The sequence below is a fragment of the Amphiura filiformis genome, chromosome 2 (genome assembly GCF_039555335.1).
Source record: "Amphiura filiformis chromosome 2, Afil_fr2py, whole genome shotgun sequence".
NCBI lineage: Eukaryota > Metazoa > Echinodermata > Ophiuroidea > Amphilepidida > Amphiuridae > Amphiura > Amphiura filiformis.
This window is the reverse complement of record NC_092629.1, coordinates 63,080,420-63,100,772: the sequence shown is the minus strand read 5'-3', so window position 1 is coordinate 63,100,772 and position 20,353 is coordinate 63,080,420. Positions and strand designations below refer to the sequence as shown.

At 39.8% G+C, this 20,353-nt stretch overlaps 1 protein-coding gene and 1 long non-coding RNA gene across 2 annotated transcripts in view; both read right to left on the bottom strand.

The window, feature by feature from the left end:
- The window catches only part of LOC140142035 (uncharacterized), a 142,224-nt gene that overhangs the window by 59,761 nt on the left and 62,110 nt on the right, over positions 1 to 20,353 (bottom strand). Inside the window, 5 exon segments of the mRNA XM_072163947.1 lie at positions 14,989 to 15,349; positions 17,251 to 17,420; positions 17,938 to 18,081; positions 18,543 to 19,095; positions 20,132 to 20,346. Of these exon segments, the coding sequence (XP_072020048.1) occupies positions 14,989 to 15,349; positions 17,251 to 17,420; positions 17,938 to 18,081; positions 18,543 to 19,095; positions 20,132 to 20,346 (1,443 nt within the window).
- Positions 1,044 to 2,402, bottom strand: LOC140136496 (uncharacterized). Its single transcript, XR_011856667.1, has 3 exons — positions 2,265 to 2,402; positions 1,990 to 2,140; positions 1,044 to 1,167 (listed from the first exon to the last, which is right to left on the bottom strand). It is a non-coding gene; the product is annotated as an uncharacterized lncRNA (long non-coding RNA).

Below are 20,353 nucleotides of genomic sequence, written 5' to 3'. Positions count from 1 at the left end.
TTTAATCACGTAAAAAGACATCATGAAGCCAGCTCTAAATGTATTTCAGCATTGATAATGTACAAAATGTACCTTCATGTACATAAATTGTACGCATTCAATGTGCAATTTTTGTATCATTATAATCTCCATGCATGTTTTCCACAACTTGATGCAACTGTATGTGTACAGCTTTTATAATCTGTTCATGATCTGTTAGCATCATGCAAGTTTCAAGCTAATTTCCATAATTACATTCCAATGGCTGGTATCTTTTGTTATGTTTTATAGCCAGAAGTGATAGAGGACCTTGCAAAACATGCATTGGACACTGTGAACAGCATGAATGACCACATCCCACTTTCCATCTTCAGGACTGCATCTGAAATCAAACAGAAGTACACAAGGATACTGAATAACTTTGCAGATGTGCATTATGTTATCAACACAAGTAACAACTTGTCTGATGAGGAAATTGAGAAAGCAGGTTTGTTTGATTTTTGGTTTGTAAATTTGTACATTGTAGTATTGGTCATTTGAATAGACCTGTAATAGGTTTCATTGCACTACAATGTACATTGTTTCTGTACCTAAAATGAAAATTCAGCTCACAAGATTATAAGACTCGTTTTACCAGGCTATTAACGAAAAGAGACGTCCAGTCCGGTGTTGTAAAAATGGTTGCGGGTTGGGGTAGTTAGGGTGGATTCAGCGGTAGATAGGACAGGGAAGTCCATGATTGGGGTGAAGAAAATCTTACCCTGCACAGCTCTAAAGGGCAACCCGCTGATTTTTGCCAACTAATTATTCCTGAAGATTATTAAGAACTGTCACTTCAATTGGAGGGGGGGGGGGGGTATACACTACCAACATGTACTTGACATTGGTTTTAACTTATATTGTTACTCACATTGTAGATATCTGCATTAAGGAATTTATGATGTCGTATCGACTCCTGTTTCCAAACTCAAGAATATCCCTGAAGCTCCACATATTGGAAGATCATGCGATGCAGCAGATTCAGCGCTTCAGAGCTGGACTTGGAAGACTCAATGAACAAGGCGGGAACGAGCTCATAAAGAACAAAATCGAGAAGAGGCCATACATAGCAACATCCAGAACCCTCTGCAACGCCTTTTCTGGCCATGATGCGTGCACACCACACAACTTGTTGTCCAGAAGTTCAGGCTAAGTTCCAAAGAGGAAAAAAAGAAAGACTGAGGAGTGATATAATGTACATGATAAATTAGTTCTACTGCTTTATTTATTTCACATCAAGTCACTGGATATTTTGACGTTGCTGTGTGGAGATTGCATAGCCCACAAATCAGTTTACAAAATAGCTGCTCTGCTTGCTTTCAGTTTTATCAAGCATTAACAGAGCATTTGCATGCTTCATTTTAGGCACTATTTTCTTGCTCAGGGGTATTATTTTCCTGACAGTGATACATGTAGAAACATTTACAAAGGCCTGAAAAATTGTAGTTCAGTAACTGTAACCATAGACTCTATGGTTACAGTGCACTCTATTGATATCTTTTCCACAAATAAGAAACATCACAATATGTGGGCTCATTTTGGGCTCCAAGGATGTAGCCGAGGAACTCTCTCAAGGACAGTTTTGGCCAGCATTGATGATTTTAATCCCATTGTACCAGAGTTTGGGCTTATATGGATGATTTTAATTCCATTGTACTATACTAACATACCAAAGTTGAGATAATTGATCTACATTGATCTCATCTTTTGGGTGTGTTCAACATTCCCCGAGTTGGCAAAACCTGGAGTAATTTACTTAGTGCAAAAGTGATCAAAATATTGCTCTGCAAAATTGCTTTATTTTCATGATTTGGATTTATCATATTGAGCAGCATTCTCCTTGTGATGTTTCTGCACTGAGAGGGTCTACAACATCTCTGAGGTAAAACTGACAAATGCAAGGTATATTTCTTGATGCCTTTTTTATGCTTTGTAAAATTGTATCATTTTTTCCTTGTAAAAAATACTTACAGTCTTTTGTGAGTTTCTAATGTCCACAAATCCACTGTTTCAGGTTCAGGATAAGACACCATTTAGTACACCGTAACTAGTTCAATTATGCACATCTATACATGTAGCCTGATGTAGGTGTGACTGTGTGTAAGTACGCTCCAGAAGTTTCCTAAAAAAAGAAGAAGAAAACACATACACCATGAATATGAATGCAGGTTTGAGAGACAAACTTTGTTTTGCCTTTTTTATGCTTTGTAAAATTGTATCATGTTTTCCTTGTAAAAAATACTTACAGTCTTTTGTGAGTTTCTAATGTCCACAAATCCACTGTTTCAGGTTCAGGATAAGACACCATTTAGTACACCGTAACTAGTTCAATTATGCACATCTATACATGTAGCCTGATGTAGGTGTGACTGTGTGTAAGTACGCCCAGAAGTTTCCTAAAAAAGAAGAAGAAAACACATACACCATGAATATGAATGCAGGTTTGAGAGACAAACTTTGTTTTGCCTTTTTTATGCTTTGTAAAATTGTATCATTTTTTCCTTGTAAAAAATACTTACAGTCTTTTTGTGAGTTTCTAATGTCCACAAATCCACTGTTTCAGGTTCAGGATAAGACACCATTTAGTACACCGTAACTAGTTCAATTATGCACATCTATACATGTAGCCTGATGTAGGTGTGACTGTGTGTAAGTACGCTCCAGAAGTTTCCTAAAAAAAGAAGAAGAAAAATTAAAACATTTTTAAGCAAGTACAAACATGCAGGCTTATAATGTGTGCATCAATTTAATCTTTGAAAATACATGAATACATATTCAAGGTATTTTTTTAAGGTGTGGGGAGTTTTCTCCTTACATTCTATTCAATCATAAATGCTGTAAACAGCTCTCCTTGAATGATCCAGAAGAGTTAGTTAATGCTCTCCTGCAAATTCCAAAAGACAGTTCCTAGAGCAGGCCTTCTCAACTGGCGGCGCTTGCACGCCCACTTGTGGCGCTTGAGTCAGTCAAGTGGCGCACTTAAGTGGCGCACGGTAATTTTAATATTTTTTTCACATAAATATTGAACAAAAAATAGGTGAAAATACTCGATCTGGGCCTTTACAAAACCTTAAAATCCATGAGTTTACTGGTGCGCTGCCCCCTGGACACCCGATAAAGCTTCATCACTGCACTGTACCCGCTATACGCCCGCTCTAACTCACAAAGTCCTCAGGCGCCCTTAACATTTTGGCACTTCATGATCACAGAAATTTTCCAGTTGGCGCTTCAAATAAACTAGTTGAGAAGGCCTGTCCTAGAGTATGTTAGCTGCCAAATGAGGAGATATTTGTGGTAACACACCTCATGGTCTGTCCACGGTCTGCTGATAGGTGCAGGTTGACGGAAATTATGTTAAAACGAAATTTAGAACATGTCGACACTTGGCGGTATGTGGTGTACCCCCTCAGATACAGTCTGTCCACATAGAAGTACAAAGTAAATATACCTCGGAAACCAGAGGTATGAGAATAATTATTTTGGTCAATGCTTCTTTCACAGCCAACTGCTGCGCTGATTTGTACTTGCCGAGCAGCGAGCACACCACGCACTTTACACGTCACATTCATTTGTGACGCATCACGCAAAGCCTCGACCCCCTGATGCCACAGATTTGGTTTGTACTTCTATGTGGACAGACTGCAGTATCATATCATAGTGTGTACAGTATGTCTATGTCTGAGTGCAGGAATGTGTGTCCTTGAATGGATAGTACAATGGTTAATTTCTTTTGTACGTCATTATTTTGAGGCGCTTACATGAAGGGGGGGGGGTCACTGAAAAACAGGGACCAACCTATGACATTTCACTATATAGCCAAAATAACAATTTCTCGATTATGAGAGGATGTACCTTCTGCGTCAGCGTACTTTTCATACATTTTGTAGACCTAGAGGTAATGCTGGGATCATTCATGGTTGACCTACAAAAAAAAAAAGACAATTTTTGTCTTTTTCATATATAGCAAAGTGATAATTTGTGGTCATGCCATACTTTATTTTAAATGATTTTAAAATGTATGGAATTTGTATCAATTTTGAAATCAATTGGTGGTTTATAAGGCAAAAAAAAAAAAAGTTTGTCTCAAAGCTCGTGCTCGCATTTGTAAAATCATGCGATTTGACAAAAAAGAAATGCGAAATTTTTTTATTTCAAATTTTTTTTTTTTTTTTTTAGTTTTTCCAGAAAAATTGGTAGAAAATCAGACTTTTTTCTCAAAATACCATAAAAAAGTCGGGAATAAAAAAAAACCGCATTTCGCATTTGTTTTCAAACCACTTGTGAGCTTTGAGACAAACCTTTTTTTTTTGTCTTGTTTTGTTGTCTTGTTGAAATAAAGGTGCTAAAATTGGAAAAAATAAAAAAAGTTCTCTCTCACTGCTCCGTTTATTATAATGCTCCACTGACAAATAAGAAAAACCTGTTCTACAGATGGAGGGACTTGCCACGTAGGGTTGGTGCCTTGGTGGGCCATTTCTTTTTCTGGAAGCTCATGAATGCTAAATGACCCTAAAACGTCACTCAAAGCTTGAAAAATCTAACAACATTTTTATTGCAAACACTTTTTGTCAATTTTCTGATAAATAAATAAATAAAAAACAAATAATTAAAATCAATCAACTGGCCAAAACAGTCCCTGTTTTTAATGAAATCATTGGCAGGTGGCGGACCGGAAGCACGTAGTCCACGTACCCACTAAATTTCTACAAATCGGGCATCCCCCCATAAAATCATAATAGATCGCAGAACAAATAGGCCTACATTGTAAATCAATACTTTAGCATCTTACTTTTCCGTACGAAAAACAGTGTTTTGGCCCAAAATTTGTGCACTTCCCACTCATTGGCTTGTCATTCAAATCTAGCAAAGCGGCGAGCGCACCTCCCAAAGGGGGTACTCACATATGTAAATGGGGTATGGGTATGTGCGGCGGTCAAGGGTCACCGGCAGTTCCTTAAGACCCACATTTGGAGCATGCTCCAGTTCTTTGAGCCTCAAACTCTGGCAATTGCAGCTCTATTAGCCAAATTTGGAAAATTTTGGAATTTTAGTTCCAAAGTCTATAATATGGCCCAATTTTAGTTCACAAGACCCACCAAAAATGTTGAAATTTCAGTTCATCAAGCCCCCTATTTTTCCCAAAATCAGTTCTTAGTTCCCAAAGTTGCGCGCGCATAGCGCAAGCACACACCTACCAAAGTTTCAGTTGAGTGCCCCTGGCCTGGGCGCACCTAGTCACCTACATGTACATTCGGGGCTCTTGAAAATAGTCTCCAAATGAAATTTCTAGAACTAGAAGATTATAAATGTTTCGCTGCTTGCTGCCACTATTACACTAATCGATTGGGATGCATTCAAATTCAGGCAAGATTTTTAGTTTCAGGTCAGTCAGTGACAGTGTGGGTACTATACTAGATTGTATAATTTAATAGTATCACGGCATGCGAACTGTCTGTCATGCACTGTCTAGTCTAGTCCAAACTGTTTTTTTTTTTAATTGTTTACCTTGGCCTACTCTGTTTGAGCTCACAGCCACACACGTTTGAATTTGTTGAGTCCTATCTAATTTCATGTTCATCTAGAGGGCTACATGTACGTGCACTGATCTGGAGTTCATACAACAACAACACAAAATAATTGTAAGCTTACCTGCAATTCAGTACTCATGTACTGTGTGCAACGTGCAACACATTGATACACGTGTTCACCGTGTGGCGTGCACTGTGAGGCCTGTAAACCTGCAATCCAACGATTTCTGCAGCATCATTTTCCTCAGTCAGTCAAAGCTTTTCTCATTTTACAACTAACATTCAATAACTGCTGCAGAATCTGATCAGATCATGTTGATATTGCTGATAATAGTGCGTGGAATCCACGGCGGCCGACAACGAAACAGCTGATTTTGAGCAGTTGTTGACGAACGCGTCGATATCGCGGGATTTCCTGGGTGGCCATAATATTTAAATATAATGCTTACGTTATCACCAATTTTAGAGCGTATTGTTTATTATTATAATTTCTAAAAAACATTCAACCACATGGAAATTATCTATAAAATTTAAAATTACAATAATTATTTACAATATAATAGAACAGTAAGTTCGGTTTTAAAAATTTTATCGACTAAAACTTATTAGTTCGTTGTTTTTTAGTCAAGATAACGACATGAAAAAAAATTAATACAACCGGGTGAATCATAGAACGCAAACAAGACATTATTCTTTTGGGCTGTTTTTCCACAACCTCTAATGACCTTGACCTGTGCATGATAACACGACTGAACTGTGTTGGAACTGGTCCGTTTTCAAGTGACTATTTTGTAAAATATATGGGTCGCCTATCCACTTTTATTATTCAATAAATATCATTCGTATATAAATTAATGTTGGTGAAGTTTTGAATATCGGATGATGTGGAGAAACGTGTATTTACTTCTTTAATCTGACAGGGGTTTACGAGGTCAGTTTTGTTTACGTTTAAACACACGCAAAAGAAGCCACGAAGTTTTTAAGTCAACTTTACATTTATTTCGCATTTGTTGTGCATAATGCATAGTTTGCTTGTTTGCTGACTTGATTATGGAAACATATGTTGCAGTTCGGCATAATTTCGGACCCTATTTTCATTATGATTAAGCAAAATAGGTGTGCTTGTGAGCCGGCCGGTTTGGCCGAGTGGAGTACTGGCGGCTTGCTGAGACTATTTTTGCGAACAGATCTATGACGTCACAGTTCACATCTAGCGCGTGCGCGTTGAACTTTATTATACTTCGAAACGGGCGTGGGTGGGGAGGGGGGTATGTGGGTGTTAATAACAATATAATTCTCAGGTGCTACTGTGTACAAATTCTGAGCCCGGAAGCTGCTTTATTTGATGAGAAACGGCCGGTCCTTTGTTTTAACATTTGGGGCCATGGGGCCCATAATATTTGACTTATGAGGCCCATGGACATATGTTGAAGTTTAATTCTCTAGTTCTATCAGTAGACTCAAGCTGGGCACTGTAGCTGCTTTATTTACTGAGTAACGGCCGGCCCTATGTTTTAGCGCTTGGGGCCCTGGGGCCCATATAATGTGATATATGGGGCTCACATGTACATATATCAATGTGATTTTCAGGAGCAATCTGTGTACTAACTCTGAGCCCTAAAGCTGCTTTATTTACAGAGTAACGGCCGGCCCTATGTTTTAGCGTTTGGGGCCCTGGGGCCCATATAATGTAATATATGGGGCTCACATGTACATATAACAATGTGATTTTCAGGTGCAATCTGTGTACTAACTCTAAGCCCTAAAGCTGCTTTATTTACAGAGTAACGACCGGCCCTATGTTTTAGCGTTTGGGGCCCAGGGGCCCATATTATATGACATATGGGGTACATATATACATATAACAATATAATACTGAAAACCTATCTGTGTACCAAATCTGAGCCCTGTAGCTACTTTATTTGCTGAGAAACGGCCGGCCCTTTGTTTTAACATTTGGGCCCCTGGGGCCTCTAGCCTTGTACATCTGGGGCCAAAATGGGCAAAAGGCACATCTACAATTTAGGGCTTATACATGTGCAACATATGAGCCCTAGTGCCCTTGTAGCTTTAGAGCTAGGCTTGTCAATCTGTTGCCCCATATTTTTAACATTTGGGGCCCTGGGGCCCACAATATATAACATATGGGGCTCATGTATAATTGTATTTATAGAGTACCCCTGGGGCTATCAGTGTACCAACTCAGGGCCCTGAGGCTGCTTCATCTGATGAGAAACGGCATGGTTTGTGTTTTTACATTTGGGCCCCTGGGGCCTGTGACCTTTGACCTCTGGGGCCGAGATGGGCAAAAGGCACATCTGCGGGGTAGGGCCCATAAGTGTACCACATATGGGCCCTGGGGCCCTTAGTTTTAGCGCCTTGCTTGACAGAATGATGTGTTTGATGGGAGGAGAAGGAGAAGGAGGAGAAGGAGATGGAGAAGAAACCACAGAATGGGAATATACCCGTCCATGCTTCGCATGCGGGTATAAATATACCCGTCCATGCTTCGCATGCGGGTATAAGAAACCACAGGATGGCACTAGAAGGCTATATATTTGTACACAAATACGGCTATACCCGCATGTTATCGGTGTACCCAAACTTACAGTCCTTATTTGCTGAGGCCTTAAAATAAAGAAATTGTATGTGTAAAAAGTGAAAGTCCAAGTCACAAGCTTTAATTGAATGTAGGTTGTACTGTCGTAGCACTTAAAATAAATATATTGTAAAAAGTTCCCTCCAAGGGGAGTCGTCTCTCTTATTCTCCATAGGTTGCTGTTGTCAGACTCTCTTACTCACAGTGAGGCTATGCAATATGATTGGGGGAAACTATTCCAGAGGGAGTATGTAAATTAAATGGAACAGCCATTTCAGGGGAGTATGTAAATTAAACGGAACAGCCTTTTTTTGGGTCATTTCAGAGGGAGTATGTAAATTAAATGGAACAGCCAATGGGTATGTAATTTAACTGGAACAGCCTCAGCGTTGATGTCATCTATATTATAATTACGCTATTCTCTGTTGATCTGTTTAGTCCCACGTGTATGGGGTGGGTGTAAGTAACAATATAATTCTCAGGTGCAAGCTGTGTACAAACTCTGAGCCCTGAAGCTGCTTAATTTGATGAGAAACGACCGGTCCTTTGTTTAAACATTTGGGGCCCTGGGGCCCATAGTATTTGACTTATGAGGTTCATGAACATATATTGAAGTATAATTCTCTGGTGCTCTCAGTAGACTCAAACTGGGTACTGTAGCTGCTTTATTTACTGAGTAATGGCCGGCCCTATGTTTTAGCGCTTGGGGCCCTGGGGCCCATATTATGTGACATATGGGGCTCATATGTACATATAACAATGTAATTCTCAGGTGCAATCTGTGTACAAACTCTGAGCCCTGAAGCTGCTTTATTTGAAGAGAAACGGCCGGCCCTTTGTTTTAACATTTGGGGCCCTGGGGCCCATAATATTTGACTTATGGGGCTCAGTTACATATGTTGAAGTATAATTCTCAAGTGTTATCAGTACACTCAAGCTGGGCATTGTAGCTGCTTTATTTACTGAGTAACGGCCGGCCCTATGTTTTAGCGTTTGGGGCCAATGGGCCCATATTATGTGACATCTTGGAGTTATATATATACATATGACAATATAATACTAAAGACCTATCTGTATACCAAATCTGAACCCCGTAGCTACCTTATTTGCTGAGAAACGGCCGGCCCTTTGTTTTAACATTTGGGCTCCTGGGGCATCTAGCCTTGTACATCTGGGGCCAAAATGGACAAAAGGCACATCTACAATTTAGGGCTCATACATGTGTCACATATGAGCCCTAGTGCCCTTGTAGCTTTAGAGCTAGCCTTGTCAATATGTTGCTCCTTATTTTTATTATTTGGGGCCCTGGGGCCCATAATATATAACATATGGGTCTCATGTATACTTGTATTTATAGAGTACCCATGGGGCTATCAGTGTACCAACTCAGGGCCCTGAGGCTGCTTCATCTGATAAGAAGCGGCATGATTTGTGTTTTTACCTTTCGACCCCTGGGGCCCGTGACCTTTGACCTCTGGGGCCGAGATGGGCAAAAGGCACTTCTACGGGTAGGGCCCATAAGTGTACCACATATGGGCCCTGGGGCCCTTGTAGTTTTAGCGCTAGCCTTGACAGAATGATGTGTTTGATGGAAGGAAAAGGAGGAGGAGGAGGAGGAGGAGGAGGAGAACTAGAAGGCTATATATTTGTACACAAATACGGCTATACCCGCATGTTATCGGTGTACCCAAACTTACAGTCTTTATTTGCCGAAATAAAGAAATTGTAAAAACGCCCAATTGGACGGAAAATGTGTAAAAAGTGAAAGTCCAAGTCACAAGCTTTAATTTAATATAGGTTGCACTCTCATAGCACTTAAAATAAAGAAATTGTAAAAAGTCCCCTCCCAGGGAAGGCGTCTGTCTTACTCTCCATATGTTGCTGTTGTCAGTCTCTCTTATTCACAGTGAGGCTATGCAATATGATTAGGGGGAAAACTATTCCAGAGGAAGTATGTAAATTAAATGGAACAGCCATTTCAGAGGGAGTATGTAAATTAAATGGAACAGCCTATTGGGGCCATTTCAGAGGGAGTATGTAAATTAAATGGAACAGCCAATGGGTTTGTAATTTAACTGGAATAGCCTTAACGTTGATGTCATAATTACGCTATTCTCTGTGGATCTGTTTAGTCCTACGTGTATGGGTTGGGTGTTAGTAACAATAGAATTCTCAGGTGCAATCTGTGTACAAACTCTTAGCCCTGAAGCTGCTTAATTTGATGAGAAACGACCGGCCCTTTGTTTTAACATTTTGGGCCCTGGGGCCCATAGTATTTGACTTATGAGGCTCATGAACATATATTGAAGTATAATTCTCTGGTGCTCTCAGTAGACTCAAGCTGGGCACTGTAGCTGCTTTATTTACTGAGTAACGGCCGGCCCTATGTTTTAGCGTTTGGGGCCCTGGGGCCCATATTATGTGACATATGGGGCTCATATGTACATATAACAATGTAATTCTCAGGTGCAATCTGTGTACAAACTCTGAGCCATAAAGCTGCTTTATATGATGAGAAACGGCCGCCCTTTGTTTTAACATTTGGGGCCCTGGGGCCCAATATATATGACTTATGGGGCTCATGTACATATGTTGAAGTATGATTCTCAAGTGCTATCAGTAGACTCAAGCTGGGCATTGTAGCTGCTTTATTTACTGAGTAACAGCCGCCCCATGTTTTAGCATTTGGGGCCCTGGGGCCCATATTATGTGACATATGGGGGTTATATATACATATGACAATATAATACTAAAGCCCTATCTGTGTACCAAATCTGAACCCTGTAGCTACTTTATTTGCTGAGAAACGGCTGGCCCTTTGTTTTAACATTTGGGCCCATGGGGCCCCCAGCCTTGAACATCTGGGGCCAAAATGGGCAAAAGGCACATCTACAACTTAGGGCCCATACATATGCCACATATGAGCCCTAGTGATCTTGTACTTTTAGAGCTAGGCTTGTCAATCTGTTGCACCATATTTTAACATTTGGGCCCCTGGGGCCCATAATATATAACATATGGGGCTCTTGTATATTTGTAAATATAGAGTACCCCTAGGGCTATCAGTGTACCAACTCAGGGCCCTGAGGCTGCTTCATTTGATGAGAAATGGCTTGCTTTGTATTTTCACATTTGGGCCCCTGGGGCCCGTGACCTTTGACCTCTGGGGCCAAGATGGGCAAAAGGCACTTCTACGGGGTAGGGCCCATAAGTGTACCACATATGGGTCCTGGGGCCCTTGTAGTTTTAGCGCTAGCCTTGACAGAATGATGTGTTTGATGGAAGGAGAAGGAGGAGGAGGAGAAGGAAAGGAAACCACAGGATGGCAATATACCCGTCCATGCTTCGCATGCGGGTATAAGAAACCACAGGATGGCAATATACCCGTCCATGCTTCGCATGCGGGTATCAATATACCCGTCCCATGCTTCGCATGCGGGTATAACAGTGATGTCAACGCTGATTAAGTGCTCATTGAGCTTCTTGGCAAGTGGCCACCATTCAATAAACTGTGTTGATACTTGTCTAAAATTGGGCTACTTCACATAAGTCAAGTCGTGACAGTAGTTTGATGTATTTCCTTTCAATTTAGTCGATTTATAAAGGTTCCGAGTCTCTGAAGCTCATAAAAAGGTTTTGTGACCATTTATTGATTGGCCCGTCCGTAACTTCCCAGTTTTTGTGTCAAGTGCTTTTCCGCCCCAATTGGGTGATTTGCGTTCTAAATTTGGGTCAATTCGCCTAAATATCCAGTATTGAGTGCTTTTTTGGAAGCTTAAAATTGGGCTACTAGAGACTATTTTACAGCGGCCTGGTGAGCCAATGTGCCGTGCCTTGGCACTGTAAAGAAGGACTAGCAGGCTGTGCTGTACTCTGATAATGATCCGCCGCGGCTTCGCTCGCTATTCGAGTGGCCTTGCGGTTTGCGAATGGGGCTAGTTCTACCAAGGATTTTACATAAACATGGAAATGCAATACCGTAAAACCCCGTCTACAAGCATATATAATGTTTTTTATAAAAGCTTAATTCGTCGTCCGTATTCCATAGTGGCGTATAGTGGGGCGCCGCGAATAAACAACTTTTCGAGAAAATCGGGTTTGAAGAAATGCCAATTTAAAATCGGGTTGTGTAAATCAGACATTCATTATATTTTGTAAATGATGTAAAATTTCTGTAGTAAACTAAATAGATTTTATTGTTATATATTTTTCAAAAGAAATAAATACATACTATTGCTGGCAAACTGACAATAAAGCTATACGTCACTATGGAAAAACGAACAAAACGCAATACCCTAACCTTACGTTAACTGTGACGCCACCTCGGTCGCCGTGTAATCCCTATGGCGTTACTTTTAAATTAAGTATTCCATAGTGGCGATAGGTCCGATCACGCCGTCGCCACTATGACATACGATGTTTTTCATTTTGCCGATATTTCATAATTATAAATGTGTATAAAAAGTGGCGTATGGTCGATACGCCACTATGGAATACAAAAAATGTCACTTTGTAACTATACGCCACATTTAATTAATTAATTACTAATTAATTAGCTAATTATGACTGATGAGACTTAGAAAAATGAAAGAGAACATCATTAAAAACATATGTGCCAATTTTTAAAAAAATGACCAAAATCACTATACGCCACTATGGAATACAGCCGACGAATTAATTCGAAGCAAGCGTTAATATACCAATACAATAGATCGGTCTTAAAATAATACTTGTTTGTATATGCTTGGATCCGTAATTTATTTGCTTAAACTCCATAATGGCGACTGGATTAATGTAGCTTTCATCAGAAGCACACTATATGCTTGTAGACGGGGTTTTACGGTAGATCATGTAACATGTTATGCCTTTGTGTCAAATTGATTTCATGCAGTGGTGGCAGTCCCTCCCTCCTACTTTTGAGGAGAACCCCCGAAATCACATAAATTTCTACTTTTTGCGGCAATTTTGCCCCCCTCCCCCTTGAAATTCACTTTGCCCCCATGCCCTCCGAAAAAATTTATTTCTGGCGCCGTCATCACAGATTTGCTGACAGGTTAATCTTAAAAGAGGTACTTTTGTTTCTAACAAGGGTCCCGCCACTAAATTGGTCAATAATCTACAATAAATCTACACAACCCTGGTTGATATGTATCAGTATCCTATGGTCATTACAGAGTACAGATTTAATCTGCTAAATATTGGTCAATATCATTGACAAAATATTGGCATTTAAGCCCTTGGAACTTGATGTCGCGTTTCCCATCACTTTTTTTCAGCTCATAATGAATCAACTTTTTCATTATTTACTAGTTATTATTTTAGCGCCACCCATGTGCACATTATGTATACATATATAGACCACAGTGATCAGTGAAGCTATGAATAGGGGATCACCAAAGACTGAATTGTTTATCATCATCAGTCATCACTGCTTCTGAAATTACTTTGCGGCCCATTTACACTTTCAAGAACACTAAAATATTAAGGCAAAATATTCCAAGTACAATTTTAACAAATAATGCATTACTTTTTTAATTCTTGGTTCACAAACGCAGGCAAAATTTCCATATGAAAAGGTTTGACTACAAAAACGATTCTCTTATAAATGCATCTACGCACAGTTTCCACCTCGATACACCAGAGAACACAAAAATTTCCAGCACAGCGAGAATGAGCGAGTCTAGTCTCCATGCAGTCTGTGTTATACTACACGGTTGAGTGCATAGCATTTTAAGAGCTGTATGAGATCTAGTGTAAAATAGACATGTTGGTGTTTGCCAAAACCTCAAGTGTTCCCTTCATCCAATCAGAAATTGTTTTATATTGAACGAAAGCTAACACTTCCCCCTAAAAACACTCATTGTCATTAGTCAACAGATGACGCAATTCAATTTTTATAGCAACGCAAATGTTGAAAACTACCTATTCAAGCAGACTTTTTGACCAAAATGTAGATTTTAAAAGTCAAAACCTCAAGTTTTCCTTACACTATTTTTCAAATTTTATGTCATTAAATGAAAGAGCACACTTATATTATCCATATACTAGCATCATTAGAATGATCAATAGCCAATTCTCTTTAAATTGCAAATTTTGTGCAAAAAATACTGATTTCGCCTGTTTTGTTGTACGGTTGTGAATTCAATGAACTATGACTTTGCTAAAGAGCGCTTACAAATTGATATGATAATGCGTGTGGGTGCCGGGAAACAGGAAATTGAGTTTCAAGGGCCTTATGACATAGGGTATATGAAAAACGACTAATCCTACCATCATGGTGGAAGCGTTTCTAGTTCTTTACTTCAAAAATTGTCTAAAATTATTATTCGTAATAATTAGATAATATGTAAGGATATCATTATGTAGACTTGATCTCATGTTTACTTTAAATTAATTCGTTTTGCATCCACCCCTCCTCACTTTCTTTATCAGTGCATATTTTTTTTATTTTTCAATTTTCATATTGAATTTTAAGTTTTTAATACTTAAGTAACATGTTAATACTGATAAACAAGTTAATTAGTCAACATGAATCACTTGGAACTCCAAGGGGTCTAAACCCCTCATATCTTAAAGGAGTATTTTATTATCCTAGCATCCTCTTTTTATGACATTTTTCAGTAGAAATCCACGGAAAAAGCTTATTCCCAAAATGTGACTTGATTCCAATTTTGCGTTTGTGCGTTTTGCATAATGTATATTACACTGCTCCATAGACTACTGTGTTGAATTACGTTCTGCTACACCAGTCATCATCTGTGCTATACCCATTAAGGTCAAAGGTCATATAGGACTGACCATTTATTATTGAAAGGTCAAGAGCCAAATGTCAAAATAACTTACCTCCACTGCGTACTCTGTCAGATGCGATCAGGAAGAATCCTTCATCATTTGTGTTATACCCATCAAGGTCAAAGGTCGCATATGACCTGTCATCATTATGCCCATTAAACAGCACTAGGCTCAGATAGGTCAATGGCGTATTTCCCCTACCACCGTCCCATAACTCAATAAATTCTTTGGATCTATCTCCTGGCTGCTCAACATTGATTTCATTGATGAAGATGTCGTCTGCGAATACTGGGCAGTCGTTCATAGTTTTTGGTGTTGAGAGCGTGCTGCTAAACACAGAGGAGTTGCGGAGGTGGTGTGATATGCATCGGCTCAGGGATAAGGTTGATGTTTGTAGAAGAGATGATGGGATCTGTGTGTGTAAAGGAAAATTATGTAGGTTAAATATACAGAACTTCAGATGGAAATTGTCTTGTGCTCTCACCAGCGGGATCATCAGTTGATTGCCACCTGTCCTAATCGTGTCGGTTTTCTTATAACAGGGTTCCCGCACCTTGAAGCCTTTAAAATTCAAGGACTTTCAAGGTCCAAAAGCATGATTTTCAAGGACTTACCACAACACAAAAACCATGTGCTCTCCATGCGGCACGTATAAACCAATGTGGCAGCTCCTCCACTCCCCAAATTTTGTCAAAATTAAACTTTAGGTAAAATTCCACTTGTCAAGGACTTTCATGGACCTTGTGCAAATTTCCAGGACTTTCAAGACCTTGAAAAGGTGTTTTCAAATTCAAGGACATTCAAGGAGGACCACTGGAATCTTGTTGTTATAATCAAGACTCCCTCAAGCTGGGGAGCCGGCAGACTGCAGCAGTGAAAAACACCACCTCCCGCTGGTGAGCTACTAAGGGACGCACCATTAGATACCAAGGGGGGGCTGGGTAGTTTTTGAAAAAAAAAATTTTGTCGCACCATCTGAGCACAAAAAAAAAATTTGCTCCACCTCAGACTAAAAAAAAAAAAAATTTGCTCCACATCGGACCAGAAAAAAAAAAATTTGATGTCAAGGAATAAAAAAAATTTGTCACAGATAGTGAAGAAAAATTAACCTCATATAGCTTTTATATTGCAAAATTTTTTCACGCTTGCAGCTAATTTGCTCCTTTTTCATCAAGAATATTTATTATTGCTCCAAACTCGTACGTATTTTGTGCGCATTTGATTGTGAAAAGTTATTATGTGAGCCGGATCTGTGAGTGAAAACACTTGATTCACTCTACTTCACAGATTTTCACCAAATTCCACCCCATTCTCAAAATTATTATAGCAATCTGTGCCTGCCGGGCCACATGACTGATTGAGAGCATAGGCGAGATCCCAAGGGCCAATATTTGCTAGGGGTGGTTCATACAATCATCCCCAATGTTGACGCCTGTATGTGGGTTTGTGACGAAATTAATTTGAAAAACCCCAATTTTTGCACGCTTCGCGCGCATTTATTGCATGTTTGTACCATATTTCACCAGTTTAGCTTCAATATGCCCAAATTTTTCACGCCAAAAGAGGCTAGAGGTTCATTCAAGGAAGTTTATACACATAAAAATATTGATGTTTTTTGTGGCACTCGAAATTTAGGTGCTACAAAACGTAAAAATGATTAAAAATATGGACAAAATTTTACAACCCGACAAACAAGTTGTTGAAAATTATAGGACTTTACGACTGCAAAAAAAAAAATTTGTCTCTCCGAGGTGTTGAAAAAAAAAAATTTGCTTCATGCAGGGGCTAAAAAAAAAAATTTGCTTCACTAAGGTACTAAAAAAAAAAAATTTGTCACGACCCCAACTACCCAGCCCCCCCCCTTGATATCTAATGGTGCGTCCCTAATAACACTAAAACTCTGCTTCTAGCATCTGCTGCTAAATAAATAATCTGCTTCTTAAAAAATGTATCGGGCACAGGCCAGCTAACCAAAAGAAGAGATCAAGCACCAGTTAGCACCCATACTATGTCAGCTTGACAAAGCAAGATGCTTTGCCCATACGGGGATATGCCATCACTGTCAAAAGGGGGATCTGTATATATGTACCCCAGATGACCAAATTAGAAAGAGAACCCACATCAAAATTTGACCCATTTTTTTCATGAGGCCTGGATTTTCAGGTTCATAATTTTGACCAAATTTAATACAATTTCAATTTTTTTATAAGCTAGATTAAAAAAGTTTAGGTGTATTAATTAAAGAGGCATGTTTCAATCTTTTATGTTGTGTCTTACATTGAGAGGCCTACCACTTTTAATAACAATACTCACAGGAGTTGAGTCAGGAGTAAGAATTCTTGATAACTCATTACCACCATCTTGGTTGCTATAAGCAACAGCATCGATGAGGTCGTCAGCTGAAGCTGGTCCACTGTCTGGTAAAACGTTGTCCTCTGAGGTTCTGTAAAGTGCAATGGCCCCTGACTGAGTCCGCAAGAAACCTGAATTTGCAAAAAATGACACAAAAGTAAATCACTGACAATTCAATTTGGTGCATCAAAAGTTGGAAAAGAAAGAAAAACTGCAGAGATTTGTATTGTAGTCCACTGTGCCAGTGTTAGAAATATGCCTCTAAAATTTACAGGCCAGCCGGGTCATGTAACTCTGAAAAGTACTTACAGGCCCGGGTGAAAAGTTACCAGCCCAAACTTTTTAGAGCTTTTAAACGGGAAAGTAAGCCTAACGGCCTATAACTTGGTTTACCTCAAGTTTGGTAGTGACGTATGTGCATATTTTGCTTGCCGCAGTATCCAATCGCGAGTGTACACGCATGTGTACAGGCAAAACTGCAAAAAAACACTGACGTCACTACCAAACATTAGGTGAACCAAATTATAGTTGCTTTTTAGCGAGGGGGAAGGAAAGAAGTTCTGGTACCCTGATAGATGATGTGCCATAAGGCAGCTTCCCATTTGACACGTAGGTGTAGTGGATAACCTAACAGTAAAATGTACTCACCATCAGCAAATATAAACTGTGCACGAGGTACAGTTGTTGCAACTCCTATCACAAAATAGCCCATTGAATCAGTTTGGTACCCTGCAAGTGGTATGGTCCAGTATGAGATGTTGTCTTCGCCATACAAGATGATGACAAAATCATCTGCCAAGGGAGAGATGAAGATGAAGATCATATTAAATGATATAAAGATAGTATACCTCAAAATCCTACTAACTCTAACCCTAAACCCTGAGGTTAGACTGAATCACACTGTAATCATTTTTACTTAGTACAAATACAAATAGGGACTTATAGCTATAGAATCCACAACTTAAAAGTTCCCCCACAGTAAAACCAGAGAACCAGGACTCGACCACCATCTTGATACAAGCATGGAGCAAAAGTTGGGGTATTCGGTTTTGATCAGAATGTGCTCAAGACAATCGTTGTCATGTGAGTGAGACATTGCACACTGTTCTGCATGCGATACCTAAATGCTACATATGAGACCGCAAATTGTTTTCATTTCTTTCCGGTCAGCAAGGACACAAATACCCCCAATTTACCCCCCACCCCATAGCTGACGGTGCTATCCAGAAAGTTTCAAAAACAGAATCACATACCTAAACTTGTATATCCAGGGCCCTTGTCCCACAGCTCTATGAACTGCTCTGCTTTCACCAAACTGACTTCGTTGATAACTAACTCTACATTATTTCTGTTCCAACAATGGTTTGGTGCTTTAGGCGATATGTGCGCTGCATCCCAACTAACACTGCCTGATGACCCTACACATCGGTTTACACTCTCGTCTCTGTTACTAGGTGATGTTAAAAATGGCTCCACACCTGGTTCCACTCCAGGTGTCAGCATTTCAAGAATTGATGGTGGTAATGCTCGCCCTGAATTGTGTGGGTTACGATACGCAACGCCATCGATGAGTCCTTCGTTAGTAACCGGCATATTGAAGTAGAACAACGAGGGCGGTCCGACGTGAAGTGAGATAACATTGGACGCATCTCTGATGTAGTTTGTGTATCGTGGGAATGCCGTCATATCAGGGCGGGGTGATATCAGACCTTGGTAGCCAATGAGGAAGAACCCATTTGAGTCTGTTCGGTAGCCGTCTATTCGGTAAATTCTGTACGCTGTTTGTTGGCGACCTCGCCAAAATACCTGATAAAAAAAACCAAAATGTGTAATAATTGAGTCCACACCACAAAATGTGTTATTCCATGTGTAACCCACACTCCCCCTGTGCAAGATTTAGCTGGTCTTCAACAGAGAGCGTATTGATTTCATATAGAATCAACAATTGGGGAAACTTCCATTTGAAATACACTTGTGTACGATATAGGTAAAGGCATATACAGGGGGAGTACGGGTTCAAAGTAATTAACCATATAACCAATTCTACTAAATTTTGCAAAACAAACTTCTCCTGTAGAAGAATTCTATTACATCTTCCACATGGGGTGTGTGCATTTCAAATGGAATAGCTCAATTACACCCTCTGTTCTCCTGCTAGAAGGTTTCAGCTTCTTTTAACCTGTATCTTGTATACTGGAACAACCCTTTACATACCCTGCAACTTACAAACTATACACTCTCCAGATAGCGAAGTATAGGCCTATAGCTACACCATTCTTCTTTGTAGCACCTGTTACCACCCCAGCACCCGATGGCCAGCCCTATACCTATGTGTTATTGGTTAGGCCTACCCCTTCATGTAATTATACAGAGTTTACGGTTATGATTAGGGTTACAATTTATAGGGTTAGGGTAATTAGTGTCAGGGTTAGGATTAGCTTGGTCTTTCTTACACAAAATATTACATGAACCCAAATTTCTGATTTCCCTGTGGTTTGGTTTTTTATTCACACTCTATAACATGTAAACAATAGACCACTTGACATGTGACGTCATTGCCCGGAAGTATGCATCTGAATTATCACAGTTTCCATTGTTCTTTGCCCTGCAGTGTCCGTACGTACCGTAGTTTGCTCAGGGCATGTGAATTTTAAATCGCCCACCACATTTCATATATAACAAGAAAGCCACTGAACAGTGTAGCAGTTTGTTCAAGCATATCGATAGACCAGTCCCTCACCTTTGTTGATAAATAATGATGTCAAGTGGTCTAAAAGTACCCTCCTTTCCCTGCATTCTAACAAACATACAGACAGACACTAACAACAAATTATCTACATACCAGATTAAGATTGTTTAGTGGAAAACCAGCCACCCCATTACTAGACAGCTCCACAAACTCTCCAACATCCTCAGCCAGAGATTGAACATTGACCTCATTGATGACCACAGGGAGCACAGGGCAAAGGTTATCTGAGCCTGGTGATGACTGGCCAATTGTGAACCCAAGTTGTTCTGATGCTTGATGAGAGAAACAGCGAAGGATTGACCTGTCTTCTGCAAA